This window comes from Anguilla rostrata, chromosome 9 (assembly GCF_018555375.3).
Source record: "Anguilla rostrata isolate EN2019 chromosome 9, ASM1855537v3, whole genome shotgun sequence".
Lineage (NCBI taxonomy): Eukaryota > Metazoa > Chordata > Actinopteri > Anguilliformes > Anguillidae > Anguilla > Anguilla rostrata.
Window position 1 is genome coordinate 30,944,396 of NC_057941.1, and position 20,301 is coordinate 30,964,696.

The 20,301-nt window shown below is 51.3% G+C and overlaps 1 protein-coding gene across 3 annotated transcripts in view; it reads right to left on the reverse strand.

Moving 5' to 3' along the window:
- LOC135263559 (pecanex-like protein 3) overlaps positions 1-20,301 on the reverse strand; it is a 33,124-nt gene extending 12,823 nt beyond the window's left edge. For 2 of the 3 annotated variants that reach the window (XM_064351741.1, XM_064351740.1), the window contains exons 1-19: positions 19,070-20,301; positions 14,914-15,119; positions 14,432-14,537; positions 14,102-14,141; positions 13,192-13,287; positions 11,279-12,985; positions 9,622-9,739; positions 9,086-9,309; positions 7,884-7,941; positions 7,314-7,455; positions 6,554-6,711; positions 5,439-5,592; positions 4,093-4,125; positions 3,643-3,814; positions 3,390-3,500; positions 3,184-3,275; positions 2,814-2,923; positions 2,476-2,581; positions 1,951-2,043 (exon numbers count right to left, since the gene is read on the reverse strand). In XM_064351741.1, the coding sequence (XP_064207811.1) occupies positions 1,951-2,043; positions 2,476-2,581; positions 2,814-2,923; positions 3,184-3,275; positions 3,390-3,500; positions 3,643-3,814; positions 4,093-4,125; positions 5,439-5,592; positions 6,554-6,711; positions 7,314-7,455; positions 7,884-7,941; positions 9,086-9,309; positions 9,622-9,739; positions 11,279-12,985; positions 13,192-13,287; positions 14,102-14,141; positions 14,432-14,537; positions 14,914-15,119; positions 19,070-19,222 (3,879 nt within the window). In that variant the 5' untranslated portion in view covers positions 19,223-20,301. The remainder of the gene's footprint in view (positions 1-1,950; positions 2,044-2,475; positions 2,582-2,813; positions 2,924-3,183; positions 3,276-3,389; positions 3,501-3,642; positions 3,815-4,092; positions 4,126-5,438; positions 5,593-6,553; positions 6,712-7,313; positions 7,456-7,883; positions 7,942-9,085; positions 9,310-9,621; positions 9,740-11,278; positions 12,986-13,191; positions 13,288-14,101; positions 14,142-14,431; positions 14,538-14,913; positions 15,120-19,069) is intronic. The other variant, XM_064351742.1, reaches the window with a different exon arrangement.

Consider the following 20,301-nt stretch of genomic DNA (forward strand, 5'->3'; position numbering starts at 1 on the left):
CACCACAGATACACGCTGTACGCCACAGCTACACACACTATACACCAGATACACACACTATACACCAGATACACGCTGTACGCCACAGCTACACACACTATACACCAGATACACACACTATACACCAGATACACACTGTACACACCACAGACACACACTGTACGCCACAGCTACACACACTGTACACACCACAGATACACGCTGTACGCCACAGCTACACACACTATACACCAGATACACACACTATACACCAGATACACGCTGTACGCCACAGCTACACACACTATACACCAGATACACACACTATACACCAGATACACACTGTACGCCACAGCTACACACACTATACACACCACAGATATACACTACACACCACACCAGATATACACTGCACACACTACAGCTACACACTGTACGCCACAGCTACACACACTATACACCAGATACACACTGTACACACCACAGCTACACACACTGTACACACCACGGATACACACACTGTACACACCACAGCTACACACACTGTACACACCACGGATACACACACTGTACACACCACGGATACACACACTGTACACACCACGGATACACACACTGTACACACCACAGATATACACTGCACACTCTACAGCTACACACACTGTACACACCACAGACACACACTGTACGCCACAGCTACACACACTATACACCAGATACACACTGTACACACCACACCACAGATATACACTGCACACACTACAGCTACACACACTGTACACACCACAGCTACACACACTATACACACCACAGATACACACGCTATACACACCACAGCTACACACACTGCACACACCACAGATACACACGCTATACACACCACAGCTACACACTGTACGCCACAGCTACACACACTGTACACCAGATACACACTACACACCACACCACAGATACACACTGTACGCCACAGCTACACACACTGTACACCAGATACACACTACACACCACACCAGATATATACTGCACACACTACAGTTACACACACTATACACACCACAGTTACACACTGTACGCTACAGCTACACACACTATACACACCACAGATATACACTGCACACACTACAGCTACACACACTATACACCAGATACACACTGTACACACCACAGCTACACACACTATACACCAGATACACACTGTACACACCACAGATACACACTGTACGCCACAGCTACACACACTATACACCAGATACACACACTATACACCAGATACACGCTGTACGCCACAGCTACACACACTATACACCAGATACACACACTATACACCAGATACACACTGTACACACCACAGACACACACTGTATGCCACAGCTACACACACTATACACCAGATACACACTGTACACACCACACCACAGATATACACTGCACACACTACAGCTACACACACTGTACACACCACAGACACACACTGTACGCCACAGCTACACACACTATACACCAGATACACACTGTACACACCACAGTTACACACTGTACGCTACAGCTACACACACTATACACACCACAGATATACACTGCACACACCACAGCTACACACACTGTACACACCACACCAACACACTGTACACACCACAGCTACACACACTGTACACACCACACCAACACACTGTACACACCACAACTACACACACCACACCAGCGCATTTTTAAGCCAGCTGACATCTTTTAAACCCATTTCCAGCAAGAAATGAAGAATGGAATGAATCAGAAAACACATCCATTATGGAGTTAATCATTTTGCCACACACAAAGATGTATGGTTGTAAAAATGTCAGAGTAACTCTTAGGCACATGGTTTTGAAACTCTCAGAGTCAGAAACAGACTGTTCTGAAGCTGTCAGATTCATTTGGAGGCACACGTTTCTGAACGCTAGCGTGAGCTCTGTGGAGAGGTACAAGTGAGCTCACCTGCAGGGCGATGAAGACCGTGCTCGCGCTGATGGCAAACGTGATGACCGCCATCAGGGGGCACATGACCAGGTCAGAGTGAAGGGTCTCTTTCTGCAGGAGGAGGAGACAAATTCTGGGTAACCATAAACTGCTTACCGCAAACTCACCGTCAAACAATGAAGTTCAGCTCAACCCTTCGAAGAGTAGGTTTTTGTCGAATGCTTTTTCAAATTTCTAAGTCTGTTCCAGAGCTTCACTGTTTTCAGTTACCTGTAGTGATGGTTACATCAGCATTAGAATGTTCAGCTCAGAACTTTCTAATCACATATTTGTGATCTCACACCTTAAAGGGTTGAACAACCTGCTGAGGCTGTTTGTTACAACATCAGAATATGAACCGCTGAACCACCCCACTGCCCGACGGCCTCAATCGCCTTTGCACCCTGATTTACTGAAGACGCTCTGACACAGCCCCAGGGTACACGCCCCAGAGGGGGCGGGGGAGAGGGAGACGCAGGACGGCGGCGTAGGGCCGGGACATACCACAGAATTGCGCAGCTTTTCCGGCAAGGGGTCCTTAATCTCCAGCGGCGGCTCCTCTGGGCTCCTGCTGTCCAGCTCGGGGAAGAACCGTGAGCGAATGAGAGACCTGCAGGGGCGGGAACAGTAGTCACCACAACATATGGAAATACTATCATTCACAAAACAGACAGATAATATATAATGCACTACAATTAATGTCATTACATCATGACAACATTTTTGCCCGACAGGCAGGGACATGTCCTTGTAATGGCAGTGGGAGCCTATGAGCTAATCCTGCAGTGAGAGGGTTTAACCACCAGAGGCAGTAGAGGGAATTGCCGGAGTGATAGACTCACCAGAGGACGGTGGGGTCGCTGCTCTGGCGACTCAGGTGGTAGGACAGAGCCAGCAGCAGCCCGCAGAACACAGAGAACAGCACCGGAACGTGGAGCTCATCCCACGGGGCCTAAACGCACGGGCAGACGTACGCAAACGCACAGGGCCACACAGACACAAACACACACATCCACACGCAGATACACATGCATGAGCACACGCAGATACACGTGCGCACACAGACACAAATACACACGTAGATACAGTTGTGAAAGTTCAGTAGAAGCAACGAGCAGGTAACATTGAACTACAAATAATTAATAATAATAATAATAAAAAAACACATTATCCCAGAATGCATCTGTGTGGCCTCCACCAACAGTCACTCACATTGATGGCACCTAGGCAGAATCCGTACAGCAGGGCAGCCACCAGCACACTGCGTAGCAGGCTGTATAAGGATGACAGGGGGCTGGTCGTGGCTGTGGACACAAAAACAACACAAGCACATGTCAACTGGGTCCCTACAAGACAAACAAGAAAAGACCATCACATATAACCGGTATATTCTGGTGTTTTGACTCATTGGGTCTCACCTGTTCCGCCAAAGATGTGCATGTCCACCTGCTCCAGCAGACACATGACAAAGGTGTTGACCTGAGGTAGGAGCCCGAAGAGGAACACGACTGGGAAACACAAGGTGAAAACTGCCTCGGGAGAGAGAAGGAGAGAGAAGGAGAGGAGAGGAGGGAGGGAGGGAGGGGAAGATTTTAGCAGATTTGAGCATTGAACAAAGGCAAATGCTTCCAGGCGCACAGACATGTGCAGGGGAGGGGTTTGGGCACTGACCAATGAGCACGTCCCGGGTGCAGAGCAGGAAGTGCGAGGAGAAGAAGGTGACGCCGTACAGGGTGAATGGCGGCAGGCTGCTGGAGTTCCCTGCCAGGTCAGAGAGCCAGATGAGCCCGCAGCACAGGCAGAAGTACACCGGCCGGCTGTACACTATGATCCAGTTATGCCCCTGCAGAGAGAGGGAGACACACACACACGCAGGCGCACATACACACACACGCAGGCGCACATACACACACACGCACATGTACACATACGCACACACAGGCGCACAGGCACGGACACAGTCAAAACATCACGTCAGCCACAGGAACACAAGCACGTGTGACTGTGTGTGAAAGAGCTCCCTGTCTTCAGCACAGTTGGCCCTTCATGTGCATTGTGGTGCGTGGCTCTCTGTGAGACCACTGCAGGATGATGATGGGGGGGGGAATGTGTTCCACTCACATGCATGGGGGAGGCCGCGTCCGGCTGCACGCTCTGGAAGAGACACAGAAAAGGCCGGGGGTCAAACGGGGACACAGGGCCCGGACTCGACTACGAGCAGCACGCAGGCACCGCAACTCAAGGGGCGGTTAGCAAATCAGCCACCTCATCAGTTAGATAGCTGGCACTTCGTCTGCCAGTTAACCTTCCTCTAGCTGTGGTGACAAACTGATTTGCCCACGGGCACAATCATAGCGTGCACTACTCTACTTCCTGTAGAATTCTACTTACTTCATCCTCTTTACAGTGGGTTACGCTAGAAATGTGAAATGAAACTGTGATGTTCTTTAGTGAAGTGAGAACTGGGGACTGCTACACCAGCCTTCAGATACAGCCAATCATGTGACAGCGAGAGTTAACAAATTCACTCAACAGCCGATGGCTCAAAGTCAGAGGCTAACAGCTATTTTTTACAGTATCAAGTCATTTAGATTTGATTTACCATTTACAGTACTGTTTGCCAGATAAATAAAATCATACTGGCTTGCTAAAGATTTTGGCCCCACACCTACGTTTACATGGTCACTTGCATTAGTGTTGGGATCGTCACAAAAAAAAAATCAGTCTGTCTCCTTCCCAGTATTTAACCGTTCACCATGGCCCTGTTGTGGATAAGCCCATGTACAATTTAAGCTATCAAGTTTTCTGTCAAGTGCTTTGGAGTGTCACTAATTTGTCATTGTACCCTTTTATTTCAGAAAATGGATTTTATCACCACCCACAAGCCAGTGGGGAAGGATTTTATCTGGCTAATCTCACAACCAATCAAAGATAGACTTGATACTGGCAGCAAGTTGGAAGCAGATGATATTCCAGGAAAAAGAACAATTACTTTTCTGCTGACTGCGCTGAGAAACTGACCTTCACTGAGAAAAGGAGCATGAAAAAGGAACTAAAACGGTTTTAATGTGATATGAGAAATGTGCCAAATCAATGTTACACGGTTCAGACCACAGTCCCAGTTCCTCCTGTCTCTGGTTTCTACTCAGTGGGTATGGGAATCACAGCAGGTTGGTAAAATGGTCAAAAGGACAAAACAGACCCACCAATAACAGGCTCAAATCGACTCACTTCTCAAAATAACAGCACATTTGCACAAAGGTCAAGTGAACATATTCACATAGTTAACACATTTATATGGGCATCACATTTACAATGAACAAATCTACACAGTTAATGCATCTACACAGTTAACACATCTACAAAATTGACACATTTACACAGTTATCCACACAGTCAGAACAGGGGGGCTCTTTTTAACGGTCCCATTGTGCCCCCCTTTGAGGTCTCCGTGGCGACGGCCGTACCTTCAGCAGGGAGTACTGGCAGCTGGCGATGACCAGGCAGAACTGGAAGACCCAGATGTCCCTGAAGAAGCCCTGCAGCAGCAGCAGGAAGCCCAGGAAGGCCACCATGCTGGCCAGCAGCACCGCGAACACGTTCTCCCCAACCCGCCGGTTCCTAAAGGACGGTCAGGCTACGGTCAGCTTTCACACAATGATCAGTTTGCATGCTACGGTCAGCTTTAACTCTACGGTCATCTTTCACACTACGGTCAGCTTCACCCGAGCCCGTTCAGAATGGATGAGCCAGGGCCTGACTGGGGGGGTTTGGCATGTTTAGCGAAAGTCTGAGTGCCAAATTTAGCTGTTGCTACTTCACAGAAATGTACATGACATGACTGCCACCTGGTGGCTGGCACAAAGTAATACCATAGAACAGAACTGCACTCCACTGTGCCCCTTGGTAAGACATGACCCCCATCTGAGGACAAGCATTATATCAACATTATCTCTTATTATCCACCATGGCCCAAAAGTGGATTGAGGACTTAAAATGTTGATACCATCAGAGTGAATTTCCAATTTTCATTAACAGGGCTAGAGGAACAGTACCGCACAGCTAAGCAGGCTGGTTTCATCATACAGCTACAAAGCAACATCTTCTAGCTGCTAGCAGCACGTATTACTGTTTTTAAAAAAAATTTAACGATTTTCCAGTTAGCATCAATGGATTTAAAATTCCACTTATGGAAATAAAGGGGAAACAAGCACATACAATACACCTGAGGAGTTCAACAAAATGATTTGTTGGTGAATGGTTTGGTGATTATTTAAACCGAACGCACTTCCATAGCGCTTGCTAATTTCACCCACACCTCCACTGCGTGGTACATACAGACCCCCCTACCCCGCTGCTCATTCCGGCACTCACCGGTTTTGAACACACTTCCTGGAGCATGCTAATTTCCCCTGCAGCCCCACTGTGTGGTACATGCCAATCCCCCTGCCACTCTTGGTATGTTCCAGTGCTCACTGGTCCTGAACACACTGCCTGGTGCGTGCTAATTTCCCCCGCAGCCCCAGCGCATGGTACATGCCAAACCCCCCCTCCGCCACGCTTGGTACGTTCCGGCGCTCACCTGTCCAGCAAGGCCAGCAGGGCGAGCCTGTCGTAGCGCACCCGCAGCCACTTCCCCGGCAGCACCCAGAAGCGGTAGTACTGCTTGGGCTTGGCCTTCTCCTCGATCATCAGCGTGTTCTCCTGGGACTCGTGCACAGACTCGTGGTCCAGGTCAAACTGTGGAGAAACAGGAAGCTCAGACCCAAAAACATCACAGACTCCTCACTGTGAGATCTGTGTCTATAAAGCGCCACCAGTACTGCAGGGCCCTGGGGTGTACTGATGTGTCTGTAATCCTGACTCCGATTGGCAGAGCACTGTGCTGTGGTGATGTGTCTGTAATCCTGACTCAGCTTGGCAGAGCACTGTGCTGTGGTGATGTGTCTGTAATCCTGACTCCGATTGGCAGAGCACTGTGCTGTGGTGATGTGTCTGTAATCCTGACTCAGCTTGGCAGAGCACTGTGCTGTGGTGATGTGTCTGTAATCCTGACTCCGATTGGCAGAGCACTGTGCTGTGGTGATGTGTCTGTAATCCTGACTCACATTGGCAGAGCACTGTGCTGTGGTGATGTGTCTGTAATCCTGACTCAGATTGGCAGAGCACTGTGCTGTGGTGATGTGTCTGTAATCCTGACTCAGCTTGGCAGAGCACTGTGCTGTGGTGATGTGTCTGTAAACAGGGCTCAGTTTATCAGAGCACTGTGCTGATGTGCCTGTAAACAGGACTCAGGTTAGCAGAATGGAGAGCCGTGTGGAAGGGACAGGTGTTGATCTCACCTCTGGAATCTCCAGCGGCACCCTTCTAACCTGCATTCCCTGCAGGACGACGGGCCTGGGCTGCAGCATGGACAGCACCGGCGCCCCGTCCTGGACATCGGCCGAGGTGAAGCTGGAGGACTGGGACTGCCTCTCCCTCTCCCTGAGGAACAAGAGGAGGAGCAGGAGGTGAGGGGAGGAGGAACAGGAGGTGAGGGGAGGAGGGGCAGGAGGTCAGGGGAGGAGGGGCAGGAGGTGAGGGGAGGAGGGGCAGAAGGTGAGGGGAGGAGGGGCAGGAGGTCAGGGGAGGAGGGGCAGGAGGTCAGGGGAGGAGGGGCAGAAGGTCAGGGGAGGAGGGGCAGGAGGTGAGGGGAGGAGGGGCAGGAGGTGAGGGGAGGAGGGGCAGGAGGTCAGGGGAGGAGGGGCAGAAGATCAGGGGAGGAGGGGCAGGAGGTCAGGGGGAGGAGTGCACAGCGGAGGAGCGAGCTGGAGGAGCAGACTCCACGGTGAGTAATGAAATGAAGTTCAGAGCGGGGAAGATGGCTGAACCCGCTCCAGCGTGCAGCCCAGCCAGGATGAGAGCAGACTTACTGAACGGGGTCCTCGTACCCTCCTCCCGCAGGGCCGAAAGTGTAAGACCTCTTCACTCCTGCAGAGCCACACGACACAAAGTCAACTGCAGGCACACAGACACACACATCCAGACAGTCACCTGCATCATCACATGGTGCAGTGGTCCCCAAACCCAGCCCTGGGGATCCACCAAGGCTCTGGCCCTCAGACTGATCCTGGTACAGCTGCCTAATTCTGCACCTACAGCTGCTCTGGCCCTCAGGCTGATCCTGGTACAGCTGCCTAATTCTGCACCTACAGCTGCTCTGGCCCTCAGGCTGATCCTGGTACAGCTGCCTAATTCTGCACCTGCAGCTGCTCTGGCCCTCAGGCTGATCCTGGTACAGCTGCCTAATTCTGCACCTACAGCTGCTCTGGCCCTCAGGCTGATCCTGGAACAGCTGCCTAATTCTGCACCTAGAGCTGCTCTGGCCCTCAGACTGATCCTGGTACAGCTGCCTAATTCTGCACCTGCAGCTGCTCTGGCCCTCAGGCTGATCCTGGTACAGCTGCCTAATTCTGCACCTACAGCTGCTCTGGCCCTCAGACTGATCCTGGTACAGCTGCCTAATTCTGCACCTACAGCTGCTCTGGCCCTCAGGCTGATCCTGGTACAGCTGCCTAATTCTGCACCTACAGCTGCTCTGGCCCTCAGGCTGATCCTGGTACAGCTGCCTAATTCTGCACCTACAGCTGCTCTGGCCCTCAGGCTGATCCTGGTACAGCTGCCTAATTCTGCACCTACAGCTGCTCTGGCCCTCAGGCTGATCCTGGTACAGCTGCCTAATTCTACACCTGCAGCTGCTCTGGCCCTCAGGCTGATCCTGGTACAGCTGCCTAATTCTGCACCTACAGCTGCTCTGGCCCTCAGGCTGATCCTGGAACAGCTGCCCAATTCTGCACCTACAGCTGCTCTGGCCCTCAGACTGATCCTGGTACAGCTGCCTAATTCTGCACCTACAGCTGCTCTGGCCCACAGGCTGATCCTGGTACAGCTGCCTAATTCTGCACCTACAGCTGCTCTGGCCCTCAGACTGATCCTGGTACAGCTGCCTAATTCTGCACCTACAGCTGCTCTGGCCCTCAGACTGATCCTGGTACAGCTGCCTAATTCTGCACCTACAGCTGCTCTGGCCCTCAGGTTGATCCTGGTACAACCTTTGCCGATCCCGGCTCCTCACCGCTCTCGTCGTAGAAGTAGTGCACAGCGCCCTCCGAGGTGTCGTCGAAGGTGGACGCCTCGTGCACGCCCCCGCGGGGGAGCAGCAGGGAGGAGGCGAACTGCAGGGCGGAGGGCAGGGTGAGCGCGCGGGAGTGGGAGGAGGCGCGGGCGCGCTGGAGGTCCTGCAGGCTGGAGAGGCGTTGCCACGGAGACACAACCACATCACAGCAATCAGAGCCACACCTGGCGAAGGTTCAGATTCATTCTACCCACAATGCACTTGGTACCGTCACTGAGTATGAGTATCACAATCAACACCAATTATGTTTTCAATTTTTACTCAGTTCAGAGATGACTAACGGCGAGCAACAACTTAACCAAAAGTATGGCTGTAAAGCAGTGAAATCCGGTTTATTTTCAATATTCAGCCAGTGTACCAGTAAATCAAAGTAAAATGCTTTGATTTACATTGCAACCCTAGAGCTTTATTTATTTTACTGCATTTCACAGTCTCAGTTTAATGTAACTGTATTAATCAGCCAGCAGTAAGAGTACCTGGGTGGGGAGCCCATGGCGGAGGGAGGGGGGGTAGGGTTGCTCCCAGCGTTGTGTCTTCTGCGGATGGCCTGCGTCCTCTTTACACTGCTGACCGAGTCCCTCTTACCCACCTCCTCTGCAGCCAGGGCAGGGATAGAGAGAGGGAGAGGGAGATAGGAAGCAAGAGACAGAGAGAGATAGGGAGAGAGGAAGCAAGAGACAGAGAGAGAGAGAGAGAGAGGAAGCAAGAGACAGAGAGAGAGAGAGAGGAAGCAAAAGACAGAGAGAGAGAGAGAAAGAGCAAGAGAGCAAAAGAGCACCAGAGATAGAACATAAGAGAGCGAGAGAGAGTGAAAGAGAGAGAGCAAGAGAGAAAAAGAGCATGAGAGATGGAAAGAGCATGAGAGAGAGAGAGAGAGAGACGGTCAGGTGGGAGAAAGACATAATCATGAGGGGAGTGAGTTTGGGGGCAGAGGGGTGATAGCAGAGTAACCGGGGGACGGGAACGGGCTGTTCTGTGATCAGTGGTTTGGATTACAGTGCGCTGCTCTGAATGAGAGCGTGATCGCTGGCCGGTGTCATCCCGCTGACTGTTGAGTGGGGCAGTGCAAAGAATATCCTCACAGTCATCTAAACCAATCTGAGCCCAGCTCTGTGTGCGAACCAATCAGAAAGCCCGGGGCACATCACTGAAGCGCGCTGGAGCAGCTGTGAAACGCAGCGTCCTGCGGAAAGCGTGCGTCACACAGAGCAGCGCTGGTCTGGGCTGTCTGAGCCGTTAATGAAAGCTCCGCTTCAGACGGCCTGGCCCAGAAACACATTTAAAACGGCGTGCCCTTCAGCGGGCTGCAGTGAGCGCAGCGTCCCAGGACACGCAGAGAGGACGAGTGGGAACGCGGGCCGCTGGAACGCCCGGCCAGACTAACCCGCAGAGGCGCTAACGCACTCGGCCAGTCTGACTGCAGACAAAGAGCCGTAATGGCTGCCGGCGCAGGAGGCCCTTAACCCTGTCATAATGAACAGGCCATCGTCTCCGCATCCACAGACCAGCAGACGAATGGGAAAAAAAAAACATGCCCTTCATTGAACTGCTGAAGCTGGAGAAAGGAGAAAACTTGAAAAAACATGCCCTCTACTGATCTGCTGAAGCAGGAGGAAGCTTTAGGAGCATCACTCCTTTAAAAGAGTGAACTTCGGGGAAGTCAGCCCAATTTCACATTTCATGTTGTCTGAAAACCCAGCTGTGGGATTCTCTCTTTCTCCAGTCTCTATTCAACTCATTTTCCCTTTTTTGAGCTTTCATATCACTGAAATGACTAAGAGCCACTAACTGACCTACAGATCACCCGCTGGTTTACTTGGGACTTGTTGCACAGAAATATCTACGGAACACAAACACTGAATGATTTACAGCGGGAGTGTAAAACCCCAGTCCTGAAGGGCCGCAGCGTCCGCAAGTATCTGCGCTTTCCTCTCAATCAGCAGCCAATTAAAATCTTGAGAAGGAGGTGTGTGGACTCTTTAGCCAATCAATGACCTGCATCAACCACTCGTGCTGAAGCCAGCAGAAACGGCAGCCCCCCAGGACTGGAGTATGACGGGGCTGACTTGCAGCGAGTGAGTTCTCCGGGAGTATAAACGGCGGCGTAGGCAAGCGGTGAGCACCGCTCCTCACCTCCGCCCACGGCGCCCTCCTCCACCAGCTCCCCCGCCCGCCAGCCGGTGTGGTTCCCGGCCCAGGAGCCGCCCTGAGAGTCCAGCCGGTGCCGGGCCCCGGGGAAGCCCTCCAGGTGCGCGGTGCGAGCCTCCAGGTCCGACTTGGAGACGGTGAGGGGGCGCGGGGCGGGCGCGGCGGAGGGCGCCAGGGCGAGGGGCGCGGAGGCCAGCGTCCCGGCGCTGGCGTGGCCCCCCCCGGCCCCGTCCATGCTCAGCACCCGGGCGTGAGTCTTGGCGCTGGCCGTGCTGGCCGAGCGCTGGGCCCCCCGCGGGTGGGCGGGGCCCACGCGGTCCGACTCCTCCCCCTCCCGGGGGTCGGCGGGCGGGGCGGCGGAGGGGGGCGGGGCCTGCCCGGCGCCGGCCGAGTCGGGGGAGTAGCAGGAGGTGGAGGAGCTGGAGTCGTCGTCGTCGTCGTCGTCGGAGCTGAAGCGGCGCTGCGAGCCCAGGCTGGACGCGGCGCTCAGGTCGCTCCCCTCGCTGCCGTCGTCCTCGTCGCTCGAGTCCTCGAACAGGCTCTCGCTGTAGGCCTTGGCCGCCAGCCGGCTGCGCACCGGGATGTAGTCCCTGTGCTGGCCGCGGCCGTGGTGCCGGCGGTACGAGCCGCAGTCGAAGCTGCTGCTGCCCGCCCCGCCCCGTTTCCGCGGCGCTTTCCGCCGGCCCGGCCGGTGCCCCGCCCCCCCCGCCGGGCGCAGCAGCTTCAGGTCTTTGGGCCGCACCACCTGCTGCGCGTGCAGCTGCGGGGGGTCCGACAGCAGGAAGGGCGGGGGCGTGATGGGCAGGGCGGGGTCCGAGCAGCCCAGGCCCGCCGGCACGGAGCTGGCCTGCCGGGGGGGCGGCAGGGGGGGCAGGGGGGCCGCCCGCTCCAGGTCGCAGGCCTCGGAGCGCCCGCTGCTGGAGGGGGAGGAGTCCTGGAGGGGCGGGGCCTGAGGGAGGTCGGGGGGGAGGGCGCAGACGCTCTCCCCCTCCACCAGGGTGCGGTCCAGCTCCTGCCCCACCGAGAGCTCTTTGGAGGGGGAGCGGAGAAGCTCGCTGTCCGACAGGTCGTCCGTGTCGCTCCCGGCCGGCTCCGGGGCTCCTGGGGGCCCGGGGTCGGGGCCCGGGGCGAGGGAGGGGGCCGTCCCGGGCGGGCCGGGGCGGGGCAGACTGAGGGAGGGGCTCTCCAGCTGGGTGGAGTCGGTCTTCTCGCTGCGGTAGCTGCTGACTGTGCTGAGGGTCTCGCGGTCGGTGGCCCCGCCCCCCCCGCTGAAGCAGCTGTCGGTGGAGCCGGCCGCGGTGGCGGGGGCGCGGCGGGCGGAGCCGGGGGCCAGGGCCCCGGGGTCGAGCCCCAGGCCCAGCAGGTTCTCGCTCAGCTCCTCGCTCAGGCTGCTCTTGATCAGCGGGCTGAGCGGGGCGTCGCCCAGGCTTTCTGACTCCCCGGAGGGCCCCAGGGGCGAGTAGCCCCCGGGCCCCGGCCCCCCGGGGCTCCTCTGCCGCGCCCCGCACCCCTGCTCCTCGTCCGCCCGCTCCCCCTCGTCCGCCTGGCTGCAGGGGGAGGGGGGAGCCGAGGGGCACTCTCCAGGCACGTTGCCCCCGAAGCCCCCCGCCATCACCCCGCCCACCCCCATCAGCCCGGGGAAGTCATTGGCCAGCGCGGCGGCCAGGCAGGACTGGACCACGCTGGCGCCCCCTGCAGGTGACACAGAGCATGAGCATGAGCATTCAGCCACACAGAAGCACTACCTTACATTACTCAGCTCACTACACATATTACACATAGCTTTTATAAGCAAACACACAGTTGTTAATATTTATGCTTTCGCGCTGTGCAGAGCTTATCTAATTCAGGCTTTAGCGGCTGGCTCAGAGTGGGAGGAGCCTGATGCTGTCACTCACTGATGGTGTCCTGGGAGCTGTGTCGGAGGATCTCCCTGTGGGCTGAAGTCACGATCACGTTGTTGCTGCCCTGCTCCCGCATCAGGTCCTTGATATCTGAGGGCAGACAGACCCGAAGTCACTCTTCATTCACATTTTCCTTTCGACCAATGTTCAACCGCTTTCATTCTCTCAGGTTGTAACAGCCAATCACAGGCCGGTCCCATCGCTACGACGCCCACGAGCTTTCAGGCCAGGCTGCAAGCAGAGCAGTGTGCTTCACATGCAGCTGGTGCTCTCAGACTGCAGGCGCTCCAGTGACAATGGGAGTGGCACCATGGAGAGGGGACCCACTGGCTGGAAGGTCTGGACCATCCCATTGCCTAGGAGCAGCGCCGCTGGCAAGGAAGGGACGCAACTCTGAATTCTGGGTGCCCTGTATGCTGCTTTGCTGCATGCCAGAGCTTTAGCCAAAAGTGCCACTGGGAACACCCAGGAAGACACTCTTAAGTGGTGGTACCTACACATATGAAACATTAACTCTTTGTGTTGTAAGATCACAAATATGTGATTAGAATGTTCTGAAATGAACATTCTAATGCTGATGTAACCATCACTACAGGTAATTGAAAGCAATGGAGTTCTAGAACACAAACTCAAAATTGTGAAAAAACATTACGCTGTACTGAATGGAGCGACAGAATATCACAATGTTTCTGGCTGTCAGCTATATATTTTGTCTAAATACTTCCTGCCAGACTTATGAGCCAGGAAGTTTCTCTAGCTAAAACCTCTTTTGTGTGAAATCTCAAAGTGGTACCACATGGAGCCATTTTGGCCTATCCACCTGTGAGCAAAGTTCCCCAGCTGCTGCTGGAAAGGGCAAGATGACCCCCGTATCTTACACACAGATGACTGATAAGCACCGTACCTTTGGAGCCTCCTGTGTCTTCGAGCTGTGGCAGAAATTCCTAGGAGAGAAAAAGTATGAGAATCAACTATATTGAACGCTTCGCAGTGATATCGGCTTGTTACACAAATATGTTATCTGAGAACGTGGGCGGCGGGACACGCTGGAGGGTCAAACACCACAGAAGAAGAAAAAGTGCATTCTACCAATGAAAAACCAGAACTGCCCATGCCGATGCCCATGCGCATGCTTAGGAAACAGAACAAACCACGGTGCAACACAGGATTTAAACCTGACTGTGCTGTGGGCATTTCATCAATGGAACTGTTGCGGAAGGCAGCGGGTACTCACCGACACCTGGTTGAGCCCGAAGAGAGAGTGCTGTGAGCTGCAGCGGACTGGGGGGGTGGAGTTCACCTTTCGAAACACCGTCATCTCCACGCCTCCGCCGCTGTCCCTGAGAGAGGGGCGGAGACAGGGTTAGCGCGCCGTCTCAGAGCCGGAGCCCGCTGTGTCACCCGCTGCAGTGAGGGTACCTCTACCTGCGCTGGTTCTGTTGTGTGGGTACCTCTACCTGCGCTGGTTCTGTTGTGAGGGTACCTCTACCTGCGCTGGTTCTGTTGTGAGGGTACCTCTACCTGCGCTGGTTCTGTTGTGTGGGTGTCTGTACCTGTTGCTGGTTCTGTTATTACAGTTACAGTACCTGTGCTGCATCTGTTGTTATGGTTACGGTACCCACGCTGCTTCTATTGTTATGGTTATGGTACCCGTGCTGGTTCCTGTTGTTATGGTTATGGTACCCGTGCTGGTTCTTGTTGTTATGGTTATGGTACCTGTGCTGGTTCCTGCTGAGGTCTCCGCCCTCATCCACCTCCTCCACCCTCAGCGCCTCGGCGGTCAGGGAGGCCTGCCTCTTCTCCACGATCTCCCCCAGGTCGAACATGGCGTGAAGGCGGAAGTTGACCGCCTTGATGGCCGTGAAAAACACCGCCACCACCAGGCAGTAGACCCCAGCCACCACCATGCTGGAGGGCAAGGCCTGGGAGACAGAGAGCCCACAGCGCGTCATCAACGGAGAGAGAGAAAACTCCCTTCAAACCCTTCAATCGAATGAGCAATACCTCGGTCCAAAGGGGGAGCTCCCATTCTTGTTTGCACATAATTCTTTGTGTATGTTACATAATTAGTTATTTAGCAGATTTCCTTATTCAGAGTGACTTGCAGCTTACGAGGCTGTTGTGGGAAGACACAAAATCCTTTTCACAGTTAGAGATGGATATGAATATCTTCACAAGCCCACAGTCTCCATTCACACATCCTGTACTGTGAGTTTGTAAAACTCCTTTTTTGTTTTTTTACATGGCCCTGGCCCTATCCATCTCTTGTGCATCATCCTTACATTCTACCTTTTGATTTGGCAAAAATACCGAACTGCCAAATAATTCGAGCAGTTTACAGTTCAGTTTACGATAAGAATGTACTATTATTACAATGTTATTAATTCATCATTTTGACCCGATTGACTTAGGAGCAGTTGTGTCCTTATCCCATACACACAAAAAGAAAATTATACAACGGAAATGCTGGTTCAATGCCAGGCTGCAAACAATGCCCTTCTTATGAGAATGAAAAGGTGTTCACACAGCGCCCCCGACTCAGTCCGTCTGTACGGAGTACCTGAGCTGCTAAGCTGTCCATTATTATAGCGAGGTAGCTACCCACCTGATCTTTGGTTGTTCAGCTCTGTCATCATTATATATAGCAACTAATTGACGTTTACCACAGTATTCTTACATACATGATTACGTGAAATTATTTACCGGATCACACATTTAGTGCAAGCTGAAACCTTTACTGAAAGTAACAGGTGCACAGGTACGTAACTACACTATGATTTGTTCCAAACATGTTTGAACCGTCTACTGAGGTAGAAGTCAGTGAACGAGTGCCAACATTCAGTGTTGCCAACTTGATGACTCTCATTTAATTCCCGGCGCCCCCAAGCAATTTTACCTCTCAAAACCGGCTAGCAACAAAACAAGCTTTTTCTCCTGATTGTCAAGAGACACGGTACCCATTTAGCGATTATTGCTGCTGTAAATTTGCCGAAAAAGAACGCAAAAAGTAGGCCTAACCGAAGCACATCCACAAATGTTGGATAAGTAACTGAACACAGCGACACAGAGTTCCTTTTCTGCTAGCAGTACTAAGATAAGAAAAACAGTTATTTAAACCTGCCTAAATAAGGTCAGGAAATGTGTTCTTTGTTCAATGTTTCAATTGATTTCACACAGCAAAAGTAAAGTGTGTTTCTGCTTTTTCCTTGCCTCCAGAATAAGTATTTATATTTATCTTTATGGACACACGCACACACGAAGCACCGTCCAAAATTACAGAAACCCTAAATAAGTGTAAGCAGAAAGGGCTGCATAAAATAAACACAGGTAATGAGCTTTACTGTGTCCTCAAAAAAAAAAGTGGGAAATGATAATTGTTTACACTTACACAGTTGCACTGGTGTGCCTAGCCAAAAAGCTCAACAGTTGTGAACTGGAACTTAAATTGAACCCGCTTTTGAATTTGTGACTGCACACACCAATGTTGGGTTTACAGTCGAAAGAAGGTATTGCTTACATTGAAAAGGCCGTCATACCTATGGTGAAATACGTTGGTGGATCAATGATGTCATGGGGTTTTCTGTGTTGCCACAGATCCATGGCCTCTTGTTAAGGTCAATGGAATCACGACCTTACACAAGTTCCAAAACATTTTGACCACAAACATAGTATCCCCCCTGCAGGAAGCTAAAAAGTGGCCATAAATAGATTGTCCTGCAAGACAATGTCCTCACCGTTCCTCAAAATAACCAAGGAATTGTTAACACAGCATAAAAGGGCTGTTTTGCAATGCTAGTGTCAGTCCGCAGACCTTAACTTCACAGATGTTGTATGGTTTAAATTGAAGAGGGCAGTCCACCTGCACAGACCAAAGGATCTGAAGGATTCTGAAAAACGCTGAATGGTCAACGATTCCTCCCGATACATATTAGACCACTCATTAATGTGATCCTAGTGATAAGAGAGGGTGCAAAAAGTGCTGAAATCAGGGGTGCCTTCAATATTAACACCCATCTTTTTGGGAAATAAAATACTTTCTCTGAGCAACTGTATTAGTAATAAATTTCCAAATATACAGCTCATTTCCCGTGTTTACTTTACACAGCCTTTTTTTTGCCTCGTCTTTATCAGGAGTGCAAAACATTAGAGGACACTGTATGTGCACATACACACATACATATACATTCATGAGACATTACTCCATGTAGGCAGGCAGACACACACAGTTGCATACACAACCCACTCAAGTTTTCCTTGACCATCTACAGTAACCAGAGGAACAGCACAGAGCCCGAGAAGTCCACTTCATCAGCAGTCGACTGGTCTGGTCTGGCTAAGCGTCAGCAGAAGCCCTGGAAATGCGTCTATCTGAGGGTGAGGACTTGCTCACACATTCCATCAGTCGTTGCACAATTTACCCCTTTTTACACCAGTTCTCCTTTTTCCATCATGTGTTCATTAACCATTCTGTCAGCTTTCTTCCCAATATTGCATGAAGAAAAATTATCAGCAGAGTTCAAGCACAATCTTTTGCAACATTAGCCCACTTCTAAAGGTACAAGTAACTAAATCAAACGTAATATATTTCCTTGTTTGTAGTACAAACAGAACCGTAATCCAACACTCCCAAAATATTCCACGTATTGCAAAATAGACACCAGGAAAACACACCTAAAATAGAGCAGGTCTTTAATGTTCATGCCAAGACATACCACACGGCCCAGCACTAGCAACCAAAGTAAGAATGTACCACCCACTGCTATCAAGACAATCATTAGCTGCTTTCAGAGCCTGAGGAAGACTGTTGCTAGCATCAGTAGCTGGTATCATAATTCAGATGCACTGTTATGCATACCTTCAATACCTTTACATGCCAAACAGCAACTTCAAAAGCCTGAATTTCAAGTTGGGACGATTTGGGTGCCTGTACCGTTTCAATAGAAGGCTCAAAGCTAGCATGTGGTGGTATGTTTTCATGGTTCAGGACATGGGCTTGTAACAAAGAGGTTGCTGGTTCAGCTCCCAAGTGCAGCACTACAAGGGTATGATACTTGACCTTGTTTGCTTTGGTAGACATACCTAGCGAATTACTAACATGCGAATAAAATATGTAAGCTCCCCTACGCAAGTCTGACTACACTTAGCCTATTACATCTGAAACCTGATTACATGCACTCACACTCATGTATTTAAGTGAAGCTGCACTGATGTGGGGAGCAGTACTACAAGAACCCAGTAAGTTTGCAAAGTACTGTATATTGGACGAAGTGGGCTTAATCTGTTATTGAAATGTTCAAGAGAACTCTTTCAGTGGCCATGCACGAACCTCCAATTTGGCCAAATACACATTTTTAAGCGGAATTACATATTTGAAAATTTATAATAAATTGTGTGTGTGTGCAAGATTGAGTGAGAGTGTGTGTGTGTGTGAGAGAGTGTGTTTGAAAGAGAGCGTGTGTGTGTGAGAGAGCGTGTGTGTGTGTGTGTGTATGTGCGTGTGTGCGAGTGTGTGTGTGTGTGTGTGTGAGTGCGAGAGTGTGAGGGTGCGTGTGCGAGAGAGCAAAAGTGAGTGTGTGTGTGTGTGTGTGTGTATGTGCGAGTGTGTGTGTGCGTGTGTGAGTGCGAGAGTGTGAGGGTGCGTGTGCGAGAGAGCAAAAGTGTGTGTGTGTGTGAGGGTGGCCTCCAAAAATGGGTGTTAAGGTCATTATTCTTCTGCTGTACTCTTCTACCACTAATCAAATAAACAGGAGCGACACCCAAAGCAAGGACTAGATTTATACAGAATATAACAGCATAAACACATATAATGGAACAGGATTATTTCGGATATCCATTCACCTGCAGGGTGAATTGGAATTTCGCCCCAACTCACCATGTAGAGCAGGAAGGGGAAGGCCAGTAGGAATATCCAGAGGTAGAGGTGAAAACAGTTGGAGAACGTGCTCTGGTGCGGGTCGACGTACCAGCCTCCGGTCAGGGAAGCCCACACGCCTTGCCGCAGTATCTGAAGAGCCTGAGAACCCATCTTTCCAGCAGGCGACTCAACCTGGGGCTGAAGGCCCCTCGGTTGCCCGCGGCCACGGTCTGGTTCCAAACTTTTCGGCTGTACACCCGCTCCGTCTTCGCTATAGTGATTGCAGCTCCATTGAAAGCTACCGGTAAGCTTTGCAGTCTAAAGCGAGGATGTCTTCGAGAAGCCGATACTTTACAGTTTGGGATCGGCTTCCTTCGATTGCAGTAGAAAGAACAGTCGCATGTGCTTTTCACAAGCACGACACTTTTGTGCAGTTCTTGGAAACAAAACTTCTATTATATATTCTGGGCAGTATTTTGGCACTTTTGATCCAACGAGAAAAGGAAAACATTCACTAGGACAAAAAATTACGAACCTCTTCGTTTTCTTTCTTCGCTTGTATCCAGCACTTGAATAAATTAAAACCAGTTTGTATTTTTTAAACCCTTCAGATGGTCGATACTGTACCTACACGTCAGAACTCCTTTACTACTTGTGGCCATTGTGTGATTTTGCAAACTAATGTTAACGGTAATGATCAGAACGATTTATTCTTTAAGAGATTACTTGTCATGAAAACGAGGCCTTAGCCAATGCCAATCACGATATATTGCTTGAAAGCTAGTTGAATAAATGGGCTATCCTAACACAGCAGATCTATCTGAAAATGGTATGAGTTTGGATTCTAGTTCCAGTCTACCTTTTCGGACTTGGACTATCTTGCCAACAACCAAACGTTTGCTAGCTGATGGACTCTTGGTGAGCTGGCATCTGTTCTAAGCCTTTCTTAATGAGCCATAATTTAACTAGCTAGCAATATACTGCATGTACGATCTGCAGATTTGTAGCCCTGAGAAAACAATCACAGAAAGACAGACCGAAAAGAAAACTACAAATCGTGTACATGTTTATCAAAACGAGATATGATAGCAAGGTACGTCACTTTCTGTCAATGCCAGATGAAAATACATCGTCAGCTAGCACAAGATACCCATCTGGCTTGCTAGTAGCAGTATTTGCATGCTGTAGTTTACCAACAAGAATCAACCGTTAACTGCGCTGGCTATCAAACTAGCTAGCTACCCTCTAAT